General features: G+C 39.4%; 1 protein-coding gene across 1 annotated transcript in view; it reads left to right on the top strand.

The window, feature by feature from the left end:
* Nucleotides 1-20739, top strand: part of LOC126481669 (uncharacterized) — a 266931-nt gene that overhangs the window by 47806 nt on the left and 198386 nt on the right. Inside the window, exon 2 of the mRNA XM_050105597.1 lies at nucleotides 7507-7651. Within this exon, the coding sequence (XP_049961554.1) occupies nucleotides 7583-7651 (69 nt within the window). The 5' untranslated portion in view covers nucleotides 7507-7582. The remainder of the gene's footprint in view (nucleotides 1-7506; nucleotides 7652-20739) is intronic.

Below are 20739 nucleotides of genomic sequence, written 5' to 3'. Positions count from 1 at the left end.
CTTAGATTACTAAACCCTTGTAAAAATTACGATTGCAGTAGGCTATAAAATAAGATAGTTTGTACTTAATTTGATATATAACATGCACCTAATAATTATAATTAACTGATACATAACCTATATATTATGACTTCCTTTGAATAAAATGTGGAGTAGTGAACTTTACAACCGTTGGAAATACGGAAGCGTCCGATCCTACCCGTCTGCTTTGACCCATGACGTCACAAATATGGCGGAAACGACCATAAACCACGATTCCAACATGGCGCATATAAAGTCGTTATGTACACATTATGAGGATGAAAATACATCGAAATACAAACACGCACACGTTGCACAAAAAGCCTAATGACACTAACGGGACAAGCGCGGGAAATAGGGGGGTTTTGGGTTGGGATAAACTAAATATAAAGAAATTTAGACACCCACCCCTCTACAAAACGACGAAAAAAACCGACATCACAAAACTCCCCAAATACCACTAAACACAATATCATCTTAAATCGGACACTTACGTTGACCTATATAGCTCAAAAACATCTCCCGATACCAAAACCAACGTTCACAGCCACACATTGGGATCGAACACTTCCCTTGACCTGTTATCCTAACAACATCTCACATACAGCCGTCCCTGGTCCGAGACCCCGGAACTGTAAGAAAGCCTCATTTCTTCAGAGCATACTGAACACTTCACGACTTCATCCAAAAATCTGAATAGTTGAAGAAATTTTACTAGAGACAACGCACTGTCCTCCATCATAGACGACAATCGAAAACTGTTGACCCTGTCAGTCATATCCATACCTAACAAAGACATAAAAAAAGCAATTTACCAAAATTCACACACGAAGCCATACTCGCAAACTAAACCAAAAACATAACCTAACACACCACCAAAGAGCATCACCGATCACATCAAAACGACACCTACAAACACGCCACTCTCACAAACTAAATTGCACCGTCGTGACGTCACACACCATAACAGCTTTACATCACGGGTCAAAGCCGACGGGTGGGATCGGACACTTCGGTCGACCCCAGCCGTTCAGTAGCAACGTAAAATTGCGCCCTTAGTGTTCTAGGTTAAAATAGTCCGCGCGGCTAAGTAATTACACTCAAAAAGATTACAGTTTCCTACCACTGCACTGGAAGACGTACGCCACTAACTAGCCACTAACTGTTAATGAACCTTAACCAATGGACACCTCTCAACTCCCGCAGAAGTTTGATACGATACTTTTATGTATGAACACGAAAAAGCTGCTAATATCTTATCAGAGGAAATACTCCATTTTAATCTTGTGAAATACATGAATAGTATAAATTCTCTCAAATATGAAGATTGAATTTTTGCTTATTTGGAAGACGAACCGTATGTTATTGCATGATAATCAGCTACAGGAGATTACTTCTATTTAATCAGAAGAAATCAATGATTTAATGCCCAAATTGCACAGAAAGCGATTCCATTTTATTTATTTATGTATGTATGTATTTATTTTCCCTTGTGAAGAAATACATCATTCAACCCTGAAAGATATGTGTCAACCTTTAGTTACTGGTGCCTATAATCATTTTCTTTTTAAAAGGAATGTTATTATTTGATGAAGCCAGAAGTACAAGAACATTACTTTTGTTTCATAATTTCAATATTATTATTTCATTAATGAGGATATGCATGTAATCAAACAATCGCATTGAAGCCAGGCCAACGAAGGCTGTAGGGGAGGTAGGAGGCCCTAAATAAAAGAGGGGTATAACAAGAATTAGAAAGAAGCAGAAAAAGAAGTGGTAAAGTGTGTGCCAGAAAACTGGAAGATCGCGAGATCAAATCCCGTTGAGACAACAAAATATTTCTGTCTTCCTTCACCTCTCAAAGACACAATGATTCACTAGAAACAACATGTGGTTCAGATTTCACATTAAACTGTAATCCTTTTTCCACAGTAGGCTAGTTTCCAAAGTAGTATCCGATTCTACTCAGTAGATGAATTCTTCTACTCAATAGATGAATTCTTAGATATGAAGTAGCAAAAAAAAATTAATAATTAATTAATTATTTTGTGTAAAGAAAACTTATGCTAAGGTGACACATTCCACATCATTACGAAATGCCGTATTCATGATCTATGGAACAAGGATTAATCTATGTATATATGTATGTATTGAAGGAACATAACCATGATATAAAGTGACGGAGGTATGCGACCATGTCGAAAAGTATGTGTCTGCAAAAATGCTGAATAGGTCACTGTTGCCATGATCAGATATTTGTTACAGTAAAGTAAATCACCTAACTTGAAACTTCAAGTACCCAGTGGACTCTGTAGTTATATATTGTAGTGATAACAAAAAAGAGCAGATTAACTCAATACCACTACAGTCTGTAACAATTACTATATCCACTGGTTAATTAAAGTTCCTAGTTAAGTGATTTATTTTATTTTAACATATATCTGAAGACAGCAAAAGCCCAAACGTGTAATATTGGATTAATGAAGTCATTTTGTCATCATTCAGCCAGTGACTTTTCCCTCAGTGACCTATTCATCATTTTGCAAACTACACATATGTACCAATTGAAAGTCTTGGATGAAGCTAGTGATCCACATACATTTCTTTTCCTTCCTTGAATTGGGCCAACTACAGACCATGTAGAACTTGAGGCTTTTTGACCTTTTATTTTCTCTTTTCCCGGAACCTCTGCATTCTTTCACTTTCTTTTCTTCTCTCCTCCACGGGTATGTAATGTGTGGACCTCCTTGTTAGTGGTTCAAATGGTTCAAATGGCTCTGAGCACTGTGGGACTCAACATCTGTGGTCATAAGTCCCCTAAACTTAGAACTACCTAAACCTAACTAACCTAAGGACATCACATACATCCATGCCAGAGACAGGATTTGAACCTGCGACCGTAGCAGTTGCACAGCTCCAAACTGTAGCGCCTAGAACCACTCGGCCACCCCGGCCGGCCCTCGTTAGTGGTTTCTCTTCAAAGATTTTATGCTGTTGACTTTATTTCGGAGTTCTTCTCTGTTTTGGATTATCTTTACTGTAATGGCAGTTTCCCGTGCATCTCTTTTCATTCGTTCTTGCTCGGTGTCATAAATTCAAAATTTCAACCCTCATTTTTGCATGCAGCCATTAATTTTTTGGTGTGCTTGTAGAGTCAAATTTTTTTTCTATTTTTCTAGGTTCTCTCAGTAACCGTATGAGGTTCTAGAATGTTTTTGAGACTCTTCCTTTCCTTCATTTCAAGTCCTTCGAACTGCCCCTTTTTATTTAGAATTAGACACTCTGAAGCACAGAGTCGTTCTGGTTTTGTAGCTGGATTACACTGCCTGATTTTGGCCTTGTATGATATCACACACTTAGTATGTTCTGTGTTAATTTATAAGTGAGGTCTAGTTTTGTGGCACTTCCTTTGACTGCCTCTTTGTCCAATCCATTGGGTTGGATCCATTCTCCTAAGTATTTGAATTTATCTTGTCCACATTGAATTGTAATTGTTATTATTTTATTGTTCCCCAATTTTGATAGTATATCATCATCTGGCATGCTTTAGATTTTTAAAATGCTGTATGCCACGTGTCCAAGAGGGTGTGTAGAACAGAATGAAATTATATCTAAAAACAAAGATGATGTAACTTACCAAACGAAAGCATTGGTATGTTGATAGAGACACTAACAAACACAAACACACACACACACACACAAAATTCAAGCTTTCGCAACCCACGGTTGCTTCATCAGCAAAGAGGGAAGGAGAGGGAAAGACGAAAGGATGTGGGTTTTACGGGAGAGGGTAAGGAGTCATTCCAGTCCCGGGAGTGGAAAGACTTACCTTAGGGGGAAAAAGGGACAGGTATACACTCGCACACACACACACACATATCCATCCGCACATATACAGACACAAGCAGACATATGTAAAGGCAAAGAGTTTGGGCAGAGATGTCAGTCGAGGCAGAAGTATAGAGGCAAAGATGTTGTTGAATGACAGGTGAGGTATGAGCGGTGGCAACTTGAAATTAGTGGAGGTTGAGGCCTAGTGGGTAACGGGAAGAGAGTATATATTGAAGGGCAAGTTCCCATCTCCGGAGCTTTGATAGGTTGGTGTTAGTGGGGAGTATCCAGATAACCCGGATGGTGTAACACTGTGCCAAGATGTGCTGGCCGTGCACCAAGGCATGTTTAGCCACAGGGTGATCCTCATTACCAACAAACACTGTCTGCCTGTGTCCGTTCATGTGAATGGACAGTTTGTTGCTGGTCATTCCCACATAGAAAGCTTCACAGTGTAGGCAGGTCAGTTCGTAAATCACGTGGGTGCTTACACACGTGGCTCTGGCTTTGATCGTGTACACCTTCCGGGTCACAGGACTGGAGTAGGTGGTGGTGGGAGGGTGCATGGGACAGGTTTTACACCGGGGGCGGTTACAAGGGTAGGAGCTAGAGGGTAAGGAAGGTGGTTTGGGGATTTCATAGGGATGAACCAAGAAGTTACAGAGGTTAGGTGGACAGCGGAATGGTGGAGTAGGGAGGATTCCATGAAGGATGGATCTCATTTCAGGGCAGGATTTGAGGAAGTCACATCCCTGCTGGAGAGCCACATTCAGAGTCTGATCCAGTCCCGGAAAGTATCCTGTCTTTGGGGTTCTTCTGTGGGAGGTTCTGGGTTTGAGGGGATGAGGAAGTGGCTCTGGTAATTTGCTTCTGTACCAGGTTGGGAGGGTAGTTGCGGGATGCAAAAGCTCTTTTCAGGTTGTTGGTGTAATGGTTCAGGGATTCAGGACTGGAGCAGATTCATTTGCCACGAAGACCTAGGCTGTAGGGAAGGGACCATTTGATATGGAATGGGTGGCAGCTGTCATAATGGAGGTACTGTTGCTTGTTGGTGGGTTTGATGTGGACAGATGTGTGAAGCTGGCCATTGGGCAGATGGAGGTCAACGTCAAGGAAAGTGGCATGGGATGTGGAGTAGGACCAGGTGAATCTGATGGAACCAAAGGAGTTGAGGTTGGAGAGGAAATTCTGGAGTTCTACTTCACTGTGAGTCCAGATCATGAAGATGTCATCAATAAATCTGTACCAAACTTTGGGTTGGCAGGCCTGGGTAGCCAAGAAGGCTTCCTCTAAGTGACCCATGAATAGGTTGGCGTACGAGGGGGCCCTCCTGGTACCCATGGCTGTTCCCTTTAATTGTTGGTATGTCTGGCCTTCAAAAGTGAAGAAGTTGTGAGTCAGGATGAAGCTGGCTAAGGTAATGAGGAAAGAGGATTTAGGTAGGGTGGCATGTGATCGGCGTGAAAGGAAGTGCTCCATCGCAGCGAAGCCCTGCACGTGCGGAATATTTGTGTATAAGGAAGTGGCATCAAAGGTTACAAGGATGGTTTCTGGGGGTAACAGATTGAGTAAGGATTCCAGGCGTTTGAGAAAGTGGTTGGTGTCTTTGATGAAAGATGGGAGTCTGCATGTAAGGGGTTGACGGCGTTGATCTACGTAAGCATAGATATGTTCTGTGGGGGCTTGGTAACCAGCTACAATGGGGCGGCCGGGGTGATTGGGTTTGTGAATTTTAGGAAGTAGGTAGAAGGTGGGGTTGCAGGGTGTTGGTGGGGTCAGGAGGTTTTGTCATGGGGGAAGCCTTGTCAGAAAGGTCCACTGCATGAGTATCTAGGGAAATGATTCCAATGGTGGTTTCCCGTTGCCTTTCACAGATGATGATGATGAAATGATAATGAGGACAACATAACACCCAGTCCCTGAGCGGAGAAAATCTCTGACCCAGCCGGGAATCGAACCCAGGCTCCTTGGTGTTGACAGACCACCGCGCTGACCACTCAGCTATCGGGGCGGACTATATGTAAATATACATGTTTGGAATTAAGTGTATCTATAATTATGTACACTGATTGGAAAAAACATTACAGCACCAAGGAGGAGTAATGTGACATAAACGAAAGTTGGTAGGCATGTTTCTACATCTGAAAGATGATGTGTATTAAAATTTTTCACCAGTCACTTAACAGTGGCACTAATAGTGCCACTATAAGAATGCGCATCAGGATAAATAAATACTGTGTTGGTTGTGAGCATAAGTTACCTTTGAGATTGAATGTGGTGAGTTGATGTTAATCAAGAATGCCTTTAAGGCACCAAAGACACCACTGTCACCACCTCACTGAGTTTGAATGTGCTCATACAATAGTTCTACGAGAAACTGTCTACCTTCTGTGATAGTGCAGAAAGATTTGGCAGGAATGTAGTCACTGTAAGGTGGTCACAAGAATATATGTTCGAAAGAAGACCGGGCTCCAGATGGCCAAGTGGCACTACCGAGAGAGAAGACCATTGTGGTTGGCGTATGGCTCTGGCTGCATCTGCAGCAGCAATTTGAGCAGCAGTTAACACCAAAGTGCCACAACTAACTGTTTCAAATTGGTGACTTCAAGGTCAGCTCTGAGCCAGACACACTGTATTGTGCATACCAATGACCGCAAACCACTGCCTCTTGGAACTTCCGTGATGTAAAGTGAGAGCTCATTGGAGGGCAGAGTGGAGATCTGTTGTAATTTCTGATGAAAGCTGGTTCTGCCTCGGTGGCAAGGATGACTGTGTTGGTTAAAAAGAAGCCAGTAGAGGGTCTCCAACCAACCTGTCTGTGTGTTAGATACACTGGACGTACACCTGGAGTTATGGTCTAGGGCACAATTTCATATGACAGCAGGAGCACTCTTTTGATTATCCAATACACCTTGCCTGCAAACTTGTATGTCAGTGTGATAGTTTGATGTGTGTGCTGCCATTCAGGAACATCAATCTAGGGGGTATTTTCCAACAGGATAGTGCTTGCCCACATACTGCTCTTGTAAACCAAGATGCTCCACAGAGTGTTAGTGTTATGCTTTAGCATGTTTGATCATCAGATCTGTCTCCAATTGAACACATGTGGGACATCATCCATTGACAATTCCAGCACATCGTCCACAAACAGCATTAACCATCCCGGTATTGACAAACCAAGTGCAACAGGCATGGAATTCCATTCCACAAACTAGCATCCAGCACCTTTACAACACAATGCCTGCATGTTTGCACAATTGCATTCAACATTCTGGTGGTAACACTGGTTATTAATGTACAATTTTTCACATTTGCAATGGCTTATCTTGCAGTTACACTAACCTGTGATCTTGCAGTGTTAATCACTTATGTATGTTGCCTAGACAAATGTAGTCCCAGAATTACTTATTTGTTGGTGCTGCATTTTTTTTCCTGTCAGTGTATAAGAAACAAAGCCAGTTCCATTGTGTATATGCTAATTTTAATTGGTGAACAATGATTTTGTTTCAACACGTAGATTTTACATAAATGGAGGTACTATCAGTAGACACTTCAGATGGAAAGAAGGATGTGGATAATCAGTAAAAGAAAAAAAAAATTCTTGCCAAAGTGTTAATAAAGTAATTAAAACTTAACATATTGCTCTTTTTGCAGGTGTATCACAGCATTTTAGCATCATTCATAAAATATTCAAGTCTGGCATATTTATATTGGGAGAACTGATACAATAATGCAGCCAGAAGTTGTGGTCAAAAAATTGTCTCCTGATGAACTGAAGAGGCATGGTTATATTTTGAAGGTACTGTTTTAAAAAGCACTAACTGTTTTTTGAGCTGTTTATTTGTGGTGAACAGAAGTATCAAGTATTCCAGATACCTTTTCAAAACAACTACGATCGATATACACAGACTGAAATGACAAATGAAAATTTGTACGAAGGATTCGAATGTCAGCCTTGGTACAAATTTTCAGTCATTACTTCAATCTGCATATATGTATTGAAAATAAGTATGGTACCATATCCAATGCCTCATGTTTTCTTTTACTTCAATTCTTTTTCTTAAAAAAATTGGCAATAGCAAAAGTTGTATATCTTCAAGAATATATTTGGAAGACAGGTAAACAAAGCATCTTCATAGACATTGTGCTATTACGTGTAGTGAGTCAAGGCATGCCTCCAAAAGAAAACCAGTTATCCTAATCAGTTGTTAGGGAACATAAGAGTGTAACATGGAATCCAAACCACACTGCAGTGTCACATTTTGAGTTTTCACTAAGTGATCTCAGAAATGCAAGTCACGATAAATACCTGGAAAAATATAACAAAACAAACAATAAATCTTTGAGGCACTGGTATTACTTATAACAGATGGAGTAGTACTATACATTTATGGCATGTGTCAATGGATGTTTCAGCAGGATCCTAATATTATAGTATCCTGTTGGTTGTTGAAGAAAATGTGTATGTCTGTATGCAGTTGGAGTTTTTCTTAACACAAAAACGGAAATATCTTGATAGGAAGTTATATTGACTTTGTTACTAGACCACAGGGTGTTAGTTTCTGTGCTAATTCAGCCAAGACATCTTTTAAGACTACTGTAACATTTTACTGCTATTTTTTTTATGGTGTTTCATTTTGTAATTCTGTTAGTCAGACAACAGAACTAGAGATGGGGCAACTCAAATTTCCAAACTGGGTTAACTTGGGCGGAGGGGATTTCAGGTCACTCCGAGTTAGACTGTTACTAACTCGAGTTGTGTTTGCACAGTGCGCAGTGGCCACTGCTATCGATGGTGGTTTTGCGTAAAGCTGGAGTTCACTGCGATCTTTAAAACTGCAGTAGCTTATTACAATTTTTTTTTTTTTACAGAACATTAGTTTCATTACAACTCAGAAATTAAAATTTTGAGTACAAAGGGACTAAGGGAAACAATGACAAAGCAGTAACTTTACTCCATTCATGCTCAAGCAGTGCTATTTGGCTACCTTAAGATTGTCCGATCATCATCAAAATCTTTACAGCATATTCTGGGTGTCTGATGTGCGTATTTTTGAGTTGTGGCCTATAGCATCATAACCATTCATGCACATGACGAAGCATCTGGTTACCTTAAGATGGTCCAATCACTGTCCAAATCTTGCAGCAAATTCGAAGTGTGTCATTAGTTTATTTTCAAATTTCAGTCTGTAATGTGGCATCATTAATCCTCATGACAAGGCATTTCACTACCTTACCATTATAGCAAAAACTCAAAATTGTGACTTGCACAGTTCGCATTCATACTTGTGAGCAGGAATTTGGGTACCTTATGATTGCCCAATATTCATCAAAATGTATGCAGCAAGTTTTGGATGTTTCACAAGTCTGTTTCCTGAAGTTCAGAACTAAATCCCCAAAACTGTGGCATGTAGGGAGGTATGCAGTCATACTCTTGAACAGACTTTTGGTTACCTTATGACTGACCAACGGCTGCCAAAATGCATGCTGTGAATTTTGGATGTTTCACAAGTCTGTTTTCAAAGTTTCAAACCAAAAGACACAATATCGCAACCTGTAGTGCGATTTACAACCGTAATCCTGAACAGCCATTTGGCTACCTTACGACTGCCTGATAACCATCAAAATGTATACAGCATATTTCAGGTTTTTAGGTTTTTCACGAGTCTGTCTTCAGAATTTCAAATAGAAAGATCAGAAATTACACCCTTATGTAGTCTCCATCACACTGTGAAGCTCGGGTTGGTTAACTGAACTGAACCATAAGCTGTGCAGACGCAACAGAAGGAATTGTGTTGAATGTTATTTCAGTTTTTTCATCCCAATTTGATTTAATTCAGTTTACGCAAACTTTCTCAACTCCATTAAATTGGTTTGGCGTAAACCTTAGTTGGCCCATTTCTTAACAAAATGATTCTTAAGTTATTATCTGCATTAAGTTCAGCCATACTCTGCAATGTTACTGAACCCATTTTGTTCTCAAGAAATTCAAGCCACTCATCCACTTTTAACTACTTATTGTACAAATGTTTTAGGTCTCCTGTTCACAACACTGACTTTGAATTGAATGTTGAGATTTTCATGTGTACTAAACACAGCTTTTAGAACTGTGGAAGCAAAAGCTAATAGGAAGTCTGTTTCTAGTACGTCAAGGCCTGTAGAAGTGTTAGTGTATGTATGTTGTTAGCAACTAAGTGTTGAATAGTGATAGTAGACACCATATTAAGCAAAACAAGGTAATGGACTGTGGTCATTTAATGTTAGTAAAAGAGCAATTATGAGTTCTTCATTGATTATGAGGATGAAAATAGCTGGCTGTGTTCCATACTATGTTTTACTTCAAAGTTTGTTCACTTTATACTCATGTATTGAATGCAACTTAATTTAACTGCAGTCTCTGGTGCAGTACAAGTTAAGTCACTTACAGGAAACATAATCTACCAGGTGATCAAAAAGTTAGTATAAATTTGGAAACTGAATAAATCATGGAATAATGTAGATAGAGAGGTACAAATTGACACACATGCTTGGAATGACATGGGGTTTTATTAGAACCAAAAAACATACAAATTTAAAAAAATGTCCGACAGATGGCGCTTCATCTGATCAGAATAGCAATAATTAGCATAACAAAGTAAGACAAAGCAAAGATGATGTTCTTTACAGGAAATGCTCAATATTTCCACCATCATTCCTTAACAATAGCTGTAGTGTAGGAATAATGTTGTGAACAGCACTGTAAAGCATATTCGGAGTTATGGTGAGGCATTGGCGTCAGATGTTGTCTTTCAGCATCCCTAGAGATGTCGGTCGATCGCGATACACTTGCGACTTCAGGTATCCCCAAAGCCAGTAATCGCATGGACTTGAGGTCTGGGGACCTGGGAGGCCAAGCGTAACGAAAGTGGCGGCTGAGCACACGATCATCACCAAACGCCGTGCGCAAGAGATCTTTCACGTGGACATTTTGTGAACTTTGGGATTTTTTCTTTTTTTTCTGGTTCTAATAAAACCCCATGTCATTCCAAGCATGTGTGTTAATTTTTACCTCTCTATCTACATTATTCCATGGTTTATTAAGTTTTCAAATTTATACTGATTTTTTGATCACCCGGTATTATTGGAAAATATTTAATAACTTAGCACTAAAAGATGTTGTCACAGTGGACAAGCGTATAAACTACCACAGAATAATAGTGAGAAACAGCAATACAAAGATGCAAATCTTGATGTTTCCACTGATTTAGAGACTGTAGACGAAAGTGTACAGACAACCTAAGGAATCCAGGAATATCCTGACACCAAAGAAAAAAGTTCAAATTTAGACTAGTAGTAGTCACAGATATAAAATGACCGTGAAAGTGTTTCTGTTGGCAGTAATCAGAAGTGGATGCTTGAACTAGTGCAAAACTCTCTGGTTTGTGAACACAAAGTATCTGTTATTTTTTAAGCTAAGTGCAGGTTTCAGAAATGTCACTTATGACTTACATTCTCTGGGGAAAGACCATTGTAAAGAAGATAATTGATTGATTGATAGGATGCTGGGAACAGTTTGGGCCATAATTTCAATTATGCAACTGAGAACAACATCAGGAACATTGCTGGTAGTGCTCGTCACACTAATGTGAAGATTGTGCCACTCTTTGCATGATACAAGTCCAATCTGATTACATATAGATGTGATTTATTCATTGTCTTTCACACCAGACTCAATATTGTCTACATCTCAAGTAAACAGTCAGTGAAGAAACAAAAAAACTGCAGCTTGGACAGCACAAGCATAAAATCACAATACACATGGCCTTTTACATCAAAATATAAGAAGCACTTAACATAAGAAAGTGAGTTTCTCATATCACTAAAGGAAAATGGAAAATCTAAAGAGCTTTCTACAGATGCGCTATGCACGTCATTAAGTTACTTGGAATTCACAGAAATTGAAAAGATGCAAGTAAGTGTGAAATTTCTATTGGCATAATATAAGGAAATCAGGAGTGGCTATATACACATAAAGTGGCATAAAGGCCCTGAAAGAGTGCTGTACAGAACAGTTCTTTCACTGCTGTACTTCAGTAATAATTTTGAAAACTTAAAAGACAGCAATTCTGACAGTATGATTCTGACTCCTCTAAGCAGTTAGAGAAAATACTAAAATTACAATAGAATGTGATAGAAATTCCTAAGATGTCATTTTATGATACTGACTGCAATCTCAATTTGTATTATTAACAGGCACTTAGACTTAAAGATGTCCAATTTTTTATTTTCCTTCCGTTTTGCCAGAATGAGTGGTCAACATTGTCACATTTCATTTCTGGTGGCAGACTGGAGTCTAGCATGTGGTTGGAGATTACATGTGCCTGTTGTGCCAATGTCTGAGGGATTTTCCCTGATTGTTCACTGTAGTTCTCCCTTTGCTACCTGAAATTATCGATCATTGCAGCATGAGAATCTAGGATCCATTTACCTTGAGATTTCATTCTTTCTTGTTAAAACTATTGTCATGTTTGTAAATTTCTATGTCTTCCTGAACAAGTGGGACTCGTAGTTCTCCTCCACACCAGGAGCATGCCTATCAACAAACTTTGTTATCTTACATATTCATCGTGCACACGTTACAAGCATATTAATCATGGCCCTTTCCTGGCTGGAGTGATGATTTGAGAGATTGTGCAGGTATTAGTCTATGCAAGTCAGTTTTCAGTACATGCTGTGACCCAGGTTCTCACTATTCCTTGTAACTAGCACATCTAGGAAAAGCAGCTGTCGGTCTTTTTCTACTGTTCAGATAGAAAGTCAGTGACCATTTCCACAAATTGGCTCCACACAATGGAGGTGTCATTGGTGTACCTATATCACACCTTAGGCTTGCAACAGGCCAAGTCCAATGACTGTCTTTCAAAATGCTCCATGAAGAAATTGGCAACCACTTGATGATGTGGTTTATCCATAGCGATATCTTGCAGCTGATCGTAGAAATTGCTGTTGCATCTAAAGTCTGTATTGTTAAATAGGGCTGATCGTAGAAATTGCTGTTGCATCTAAAGTCTGTATTGTTAAATAGGGCTGCTGATAGGAAATTTGTGTATTCAACCTCAGAAACCAGTACATGTTCTGGGACAAGGGATAGGCTCCAGGACATAATAATGGAGCAAGAGGCCCATGGGTAGAAAAATGAAGATGAAGAACAACAAATAAGTCTGATTGTGTTTGGACACATTTTTTGGACAACAATGAATATTCGTTTAGACTGTGATGGTGAAATATCCCTAATATTTCAGGAATTAACATTAGCAGTGAGAAATGAACATTTGTGTCTGATACTACCAGCAACAGGCGTTCATGTTGTGGGTAAAGAACGACAGTAAAAAGAAGTAAATAAAAATAGAATTTAGGCTACCTATCGCAACTAATACATTTACTGTATTAAATTAAACACTTATTTAGCCTTGATGCACAGACTTAATTATTGGATGACCTATGTTTTGGGTTATGTGCCCATTTTCTACTATGCATCTGATCCCTAAGGTGGCACCAAGCAAAGATAAACACATGAACTTCTTAATACAAACTATAAAGGTTACCTTTGCTGACAATTTTGACACTGTTACAGTGTATGGTCTACAACATTGATTAGGACAGCATTTACAATAACTATGAATAACATACACTGGAGTGGAATCATCTGCACAGGAATTGGTGTCATCATCTATTTGTGCATGAAGGCACCCAGGTTCTTCCCACATCTACATCTGCATTGATACTCTGCAAATCAGATTTAAGTGCTTGGCAGATGGTTCATTGAACCACCTTCACAATAATTCTCTATTATTCCGTAAAGTGTGGGAAAATCGAACACCTATATCTTTCCGTGCGAGCTCTGATTTCCCTTATTTTATTATGATGATCGTTTCTCCCTATGTAGGTCGGCATCAACAAAATATTTTTGCATTTGGAGGAACAAGTTAGTGATTGAAATTTCATGAGAAGATTCCTCTGCAGTGGAAAACGCCTTTGTTTTAAAGATGTCCATTCCAGATCCTGTATCTTGTCAGTAACACTCTCTCCCCTATTTCACGATAATACAAAATGTACTGCTTTTCTCTGAACTTTCTTGATGTACTCTGTCAATATTATCTGGAAAGAATACTAAACTTTGCAGCAGTATTCTAAAAGAGGATGGACAAGTGTAGTGTAGGGAGGCTCTTTAGTAACTCTGTTACATTTTCTAAGTGTCCTGCCAGTAAAACACAGTCTTCGGTTAGCCTTCCCTACAACATTTCTTGTGTGTTCCTTCCAATGTAAGTTTTTCGTAATTGTTATTCCTAGGTATTTAGTTGAATTTACGGCCATAAATTTGACTGATTTATTGTGTAACCGAAGTTTAATGGAGTCCTTCAGCACTCCTGTGGATGATCTCACACTTTTCCCATGTACAGGTAGCAGCATTGTCTAAAAGGGGTGATTAACTGAATCGAGTCTGCTCATTCAATAGCAAATTTGAGGATATATACATTTGCTTTTTTTTTCCTATGGTGTTCTTTGAGCCTAGCAGAGACTAATGTCCCAGTTCCTCCAGTGTAGCAAACTGACACTCTTTGCAGATGATCATATAAACCACAATTTTTATGATGGCCAGTTGTTTATCATTTGAGTTGCCCATAAAATGTGTATCCTTTTAGAAAGGTAAACTGTAGTATTTCCTTTTTATTCTACCTACATTGTTTTTTGGGCACAGTAAAGGGCTGACTTGCTTCTTCAGTTTTTTTTTAGTGAGAATGTCAATAATTTTAGATTCAAATTCATTATTTATGGTAACTGTTCTATTTTATGAAGTTCTTCATCACATTCTTTTTGGGACCTGAGGATAGAAAGGAGATGCTGGATCAAGTGTTGAAATGCTGTATGTTTGTATGCTGGTGGATGTTAAGAGGAAGCCGGATTTATATGTCAGTAAAGAAGTCTTTCTGGTAGATTTAACATTTATGCCTGCTATTTTCTATCTGTAAGTTGATGTCTTAGGAATCTGATATTGGAATTTCCCTACTTCATACTGACCTTTATGTTAGTATACCATTGGTTCATATTTTCCAAGAACTTCTGGAGTTGTCTAGTGGAACCTTTCCATATACAGAGAATATCACTGATGTATCTCTACAAATAGACAACCCATTTAAATAGTGCTCCATCCTTAAGATAATCAATTTTCCACTTGTCCATGAACATTTCTGCTGGGCAAAGGGGATAAGGTTCAAAATGGTTCAAATGGCTCTGAGCACTATGGGACTTAACTTCTGAGGTCATCAGTCCCCTAGAACTTAGAACTACTTAAACCTAACTAACCTAAGGACATCACACACATCCATGCCCGAGGCAGGATTCGAACCTGCGACCATAGCGGTAGCGCAGGGGGATAAGGGGAGGGCTATTGCCATATCTGCGTGCTTACAGTAACTCTCTTGAAAGCAGAAATAATTTTGATTTAAGCAACGTTCTATTCTACTAATTGTGCTCAGCTGCTCATCTGCTCATCTGGATTAATGCTCTGCAAATACAAGGATTTTGACACAGTATCTATAAAATCTTTCACAGGAATTCTTGAGAACAAGCAGTATACATCAAAAAAGACTAATTTTGTATTTGATGGAGTCTTAACATCTGCTAACAAGTTTACTTAATCCAAACTGTTCTTAATGCCATTTCCCCCTATGAAGTTTAGTTTTTTCCTTAATGATGACAGTGAGTTCCGTGACAGTATAGTGCACTGGTGCCTGTATTGCAGATACAACTGGTCAGTTGGCACTCCTGGTTTGTGAAGTTTGGGTAAGTGGAGATTGAGTAAGCCATACAGCTATGAATCCATAGGATTCATTTGAAAGATACTGTTACCAACATATTCAGAAACAATATTGGAGCACTTGTGCAGTTTACCTGTCACAGGTAAAATTTGTAATAAGATAAACAATATTTTAAAGGCAAAGGATTTCTGTGTGTTCTTCTATGCCCCACAAACAATAGATACATTTTGGTTCAATTCAAGAGATAATCTACCAGCCATCATGAAAAGTGGAGTTTACAATATCATCTGCAGAGCATCAGTCTTGCTACATTGGGGAGACAGGGAGGTCAGTCTCTACTAAAGTCCATGTCATGTACGAAGGTGGCCTAATTTTCAGCTGTTCTGCGGATCGTCCTCCATTAACCACTAGCAACCAATAAGATTCATTCTCTTTCTGAGTAAGTAGCTGTGAGCTACAGCTAGACAGTGAGAACGTCTCTCCTGCCTGCTGCACTCTTGCCTTTCTTTATGACAACTGTCTATTTCATTGAATTGTTGATGTTATTTTTGTGCAGCAATATAGCAGCAAATATGTAACTGTAAATCTGTTACTGCGATTTCCAAATAATGTCAGATTTCAGAAAAAATGTGAAGTGCTTCACAAGCAAGCAAGGGATATTATTTATCACATTTATAACTTTTTAAAATGTGAATTTGAAAGCAGGACACCTACTGTTCACATTTGAAGAAGCAAGAACAGACTCCAGAAGCCTGTTGTGTCAGCTACAGAAGTGGGGAGAGGATTGTAAATGACAGTGTCAGACGTCAGGAAATGTTGGTCTTGAGTTGCCTGGAAAGCATTGATGTTGCAAGGAACCTGTAACACAAATGAATAGTTTTGACAATGATATTTTAAAGTGCTCTTTATTTGAAATAAATAAAAGTGGTGAATATGTGGCATCACAAAAACTTGTTAAAATTATGCCTGAGAAAATTGGCTTTGAAGGCAGCATTATTTCAGCAATGATGAAAAAAAAACAAACATTAGTTTCACATAGGGCCTATGTTAAGAAGACTACCATTTCCAAATGAATGCTGTCAGTTTCAAGGAGTCACTCACTGAACAATTCATGTATCAAAGTCGGTCATTAATGTATCCTGCCAGTTATCATTCAGCTGTTACAGAGAAACTCCAGGGAACCAGATATTGTGCTCTGGGTTATAAATACAAATATTGTACATAATGTAAACCAGACTCATTCCTAACTCCTGCAGCTCTTTAATTCATACAAGTCATGTGATAGAATGTAAAAAGTTGACTTTCTTGCATGAGAATGTGGTCACACTGTTTTGCGTGTACCTACATATCACTGTCAGTATAAACAAATGGAATTAATTTGGGCTATGTGGTGGGGGGAAACATTGAAGACGACAGACATTGAATTACTTGAATGTGAAGCAATGGACAACTACACCCCTTCAGTGTGAGACATTGTGTATGGCATGCTGGAAAGCTTCAGGAAGAAGACTTTGAGAGGAAGATGAAGACAGAAAGAAGGTTTGAATATATAAATCATAAATTTACGATCAGATGGTTTGTGCACAGACTTACACACCAGTGATAATGATATTACATTGTAGACATTGGTTATAAGGCTCGTAGTTTATTGATTAGGAGTTTGTATTTTATGGAGTATGCCGACTGTAATGTTCAATGCAGCGCCCAAGGAGAAGTTAAGCTTTTACATGTGTTGTATGCACTAATAAATCAAAAAAGCGCCTGGATAAATTTGTCAAAAACTCTGAAATTTCGACAAGTAAATCTGTGATTCTCAAGACACAAATTGGAAAATGGAGGATTACCTGTTGAGATATCAGTGGTTTTTTATGTTATTAGTCAGCATTCTCTCAAATTTTTCACAGAAGATGGTTAGTTGTTTGCTTGTTCAATTGTTCATAAATGTGGTCTCTTGTTGCAGTGTTGAATGAGTTAGTTTACGGTGGTGGTGGTGGTGGTGGTGGTTAGCGTTTAACGTCCCGTCGACAACGAGGTCATTAGAGACGGAGCACAAGCTCGGGTTAGGGAAGGATTGGGAAGGAAATCGGCCGTGCCCTTTCAAAGGAACCATCCCGGCATTTGCCTGAAACGATTTAGGGAAATCAGGGAAAACCTAAATCAGGATGGCCGGAGACGGGATTGTTAGTTTACGCTCATAATGCCTGTTGGCAGCAAAAAAATTTGACAACATACTGCCCATTTATTGCACAACAATTTAGACCTAGCTATAGTCAAACACACCCACATACGTGCATCGTACACTTTTTTTTTAAATGTGTGGGACAGAAGCAGTTATCAAGCAATTGCAACCATTTTGGTTTGTGTTTGAAGTTAATTTTGTTGAAGTTAATTTTACTTGTAATATAGTTCAAGTTGAAATAAATGACAATAATTGCAACCAGTTTTGATGCCCTTGTCATCAGACAATCATCATTTTGAAAAAAATTGTACTTCAAGTCTTCTCAAAGCTGTGTCAGCTGTTCTTGCCTTCCAAACTCACATGGGCTCAAGCTATGAAGTGGTGGATGCAACGTTGTCCAGACATGAAGTAATATTTCTTTCATGTAGATGATTGAATGAAATCTATTTCAAAATTTATTAGTACCCTGGATTTGAGTGCACCATAGGCAAAAGAACCTGATAGTTGTCTGCAGCAACAGAGTCTGGCAGTGCAAAGTTCGTTTTCCAACACTCTGCTGCCATGCATGTGCAGACCTCATCCCCTCCATGTTTTCCTATTGCCCCTCCTCTGTGTGTGGAAACACTGTTCTATGTGAATTGGGCTATAGGATCAAAGAACACCATAGATGCACGAGATTGAAGAAGCCAGATTCAGCCTTTGGCAAACATAGCTTAAACCAAAAGCACAAATATGTAATAGATGTAGAAGTCCTAAAACACAGAGAGAAAAGATGCAAAGCTCATTTAATTAGAAATACTAAACCTAAAAAACAGGTGTGTACATCCTCACATTTGCTATTGAATGAGCAGACTTGACTCAGTTATTCACCTATTTTGGAAAATGTTGCTACCTGTATATAGAAGAAGAATCTGGCTGCCTTCATTCATAAACAGATGACGACACAAATTCCTGTGCAGATAGCTCTACACCGGTGCATGTAATTCATAATTATTATAAATACTGTCCTAATGAATGTTGTAGAACACAAACTGTAACTGTGCCAAAAGTGTCAACAAAGATAACTTTTATAGTGTAAGTCAAGAATAAATGGATTAAGAAGTTGATATGTTAATCTTCGCTTAGTTCCATCTTTGTGTACTAGAAAATGGGCTTACAGTCTAAACCTAGGTCATCCAATAATAATGTTTGTGAATTAAGGCTAAGTAAGTGTGTAGAGGAACTGGCACTACATAAAAGAATATGTATTCGAATTTGTGCAATTATTCACTTAACTTTATTATACAGCATAACAGAACGAAAAATTACATGAAGCAGGAAACAAAACACACTCCTCAAAAACTAGTGCAAAGAAACTGGCCTCATGCTCATGGTGTCCTGTCAACTTTTGACTTTTGATAGTCACTTCCCCCTCCCCCCCCTCCCCCTCAAAAATGTAGAGTGTAGAGTGACAGGTATGTCAGGGTACTTAAACTGCACCTCTTGGCCCACACGAGTGCAGACAGGAGAGAAGTGGGTGCTGTTGGTGCAACCAGACCCTGGGTGTTAGAGTCGCACCAGTCACAGCTGTGTGGCTCTTGTGGGAGGTGTGCATGAAGTTCACTGTTGGGTTTCGGGCAGTGCTGGCAGTATCCAAGTGGGTTTTATCTGCTCTATGGACACTTTGGTCAGTATTCCATGGAGGAGGACGTCCACCGTGTGTGTGTCTGCCCTATAGCTCTTGATATGGGCAAGTGTTAAGTGGCTGTAGAGGATGTCATACCAGATCCATGCCAAGCATGATGTGTGGACAACTATTTAAAGCTTTGTGTCTGAAAATCGGGCGTGTGCTGTGATGTGACGTCAGAGTTGTGTGCTTTCTGATTTGTTGCAAGAGGTGGGGTAGGTATGCCTCAATCGAGAGTGGCATGGGCACAAGAAATTCCACTGGGACGTGTAATGGTTCCCCATATACTCACTCTGTCAATGAATAGGCCATGTCAGTTTTTAAGGCAGTCCGTAAACCCAACAAAACCAAAAGCAACGCTTGAGTCCAAGAGCTTTTGTGGCACATCAGGGCAGCCTTTAAGGTGTGGTACCATGTTTCCACCAAGTCATTGCTGCCTGGGTAGTAGCTACTTATCTGGTTACATTGGAAACCACAAAGTTGTGACAATTGCTGTAACAATGTGGACTCAAATTGGTATCCCTGTTTGGTAATAATGAAAAGTGGATACCCAAAATGAGCCATCCCAGTTTCCATCAATGGTCATGCGGTAGTTTCCAAGAAGATGTCCCTGATTGGAATGGCATCTGCCCACATTGTGCAACAATCCACTGCCATAAACAAATACTTATAGACTTTAGAAGGGAGAGGATCTGACCAAATCAATGTGAACATGCCTGAAATGTGCGTTAGAACTTGGGATTGTCTTACTGAAGCATGCACTTGGCGCCTACTTTACCATACCATATTGACACTGAAAGCACATGCAGGCCCACTCCCATGTTCATTTCTTGGTTGACTGCCATGAAAAACTGTCACCAACTGTACCAAGGTATTAGTACCTGAGTGCAAGGATTGTGGGTGCTGTCAAATAGTTTTTGTCAGAAGTGGGGAGTAATGTATCAGCATGGTCTATCAGTAGAGATGTTGTACCATACCTTAGATAAGCCACAGGGCACATCTATAAGTTGGAAATGCAGACCAGTGGAAGAGTTCTGTCAACAAAGACTGTAACTGTGTGTCCAAAGTTTGAGCACATGCAAGTTCTGAGTAATCTAACATTGGAGTTAGCTCATTGATGCATGAAAAAGAGTCTGCCACAATATTGTCAGCTCTGTGGATATGGCACATATCTGTAGAAAATTGGCGTATGTGCTCGATCTGGTGAGCCTGCTAAAGAAGAACATGATCACTGATTTTGGGGA

Source organism: Schistocerca serialis, chromosome 5 (assembly GCF_023864345.2).
Source record: "Schistocerca serialis cubense isolate TAMUIC-IGC-003099 chromosome 5, iqSchSeri2.2, whole genome shotgun sequence".
Lineage (NCBI taxonomy): Eukaryota > Metazoa > Arthropoda > Insecta > Orthoptera > Acrididae > Schistocerca > Schistocerca serialis.
The sequence above is the reverse complement of the archived record's forward strand: the minus strand, read 5'-3'. Positions and strand labels throughout refer to the sequence as shown.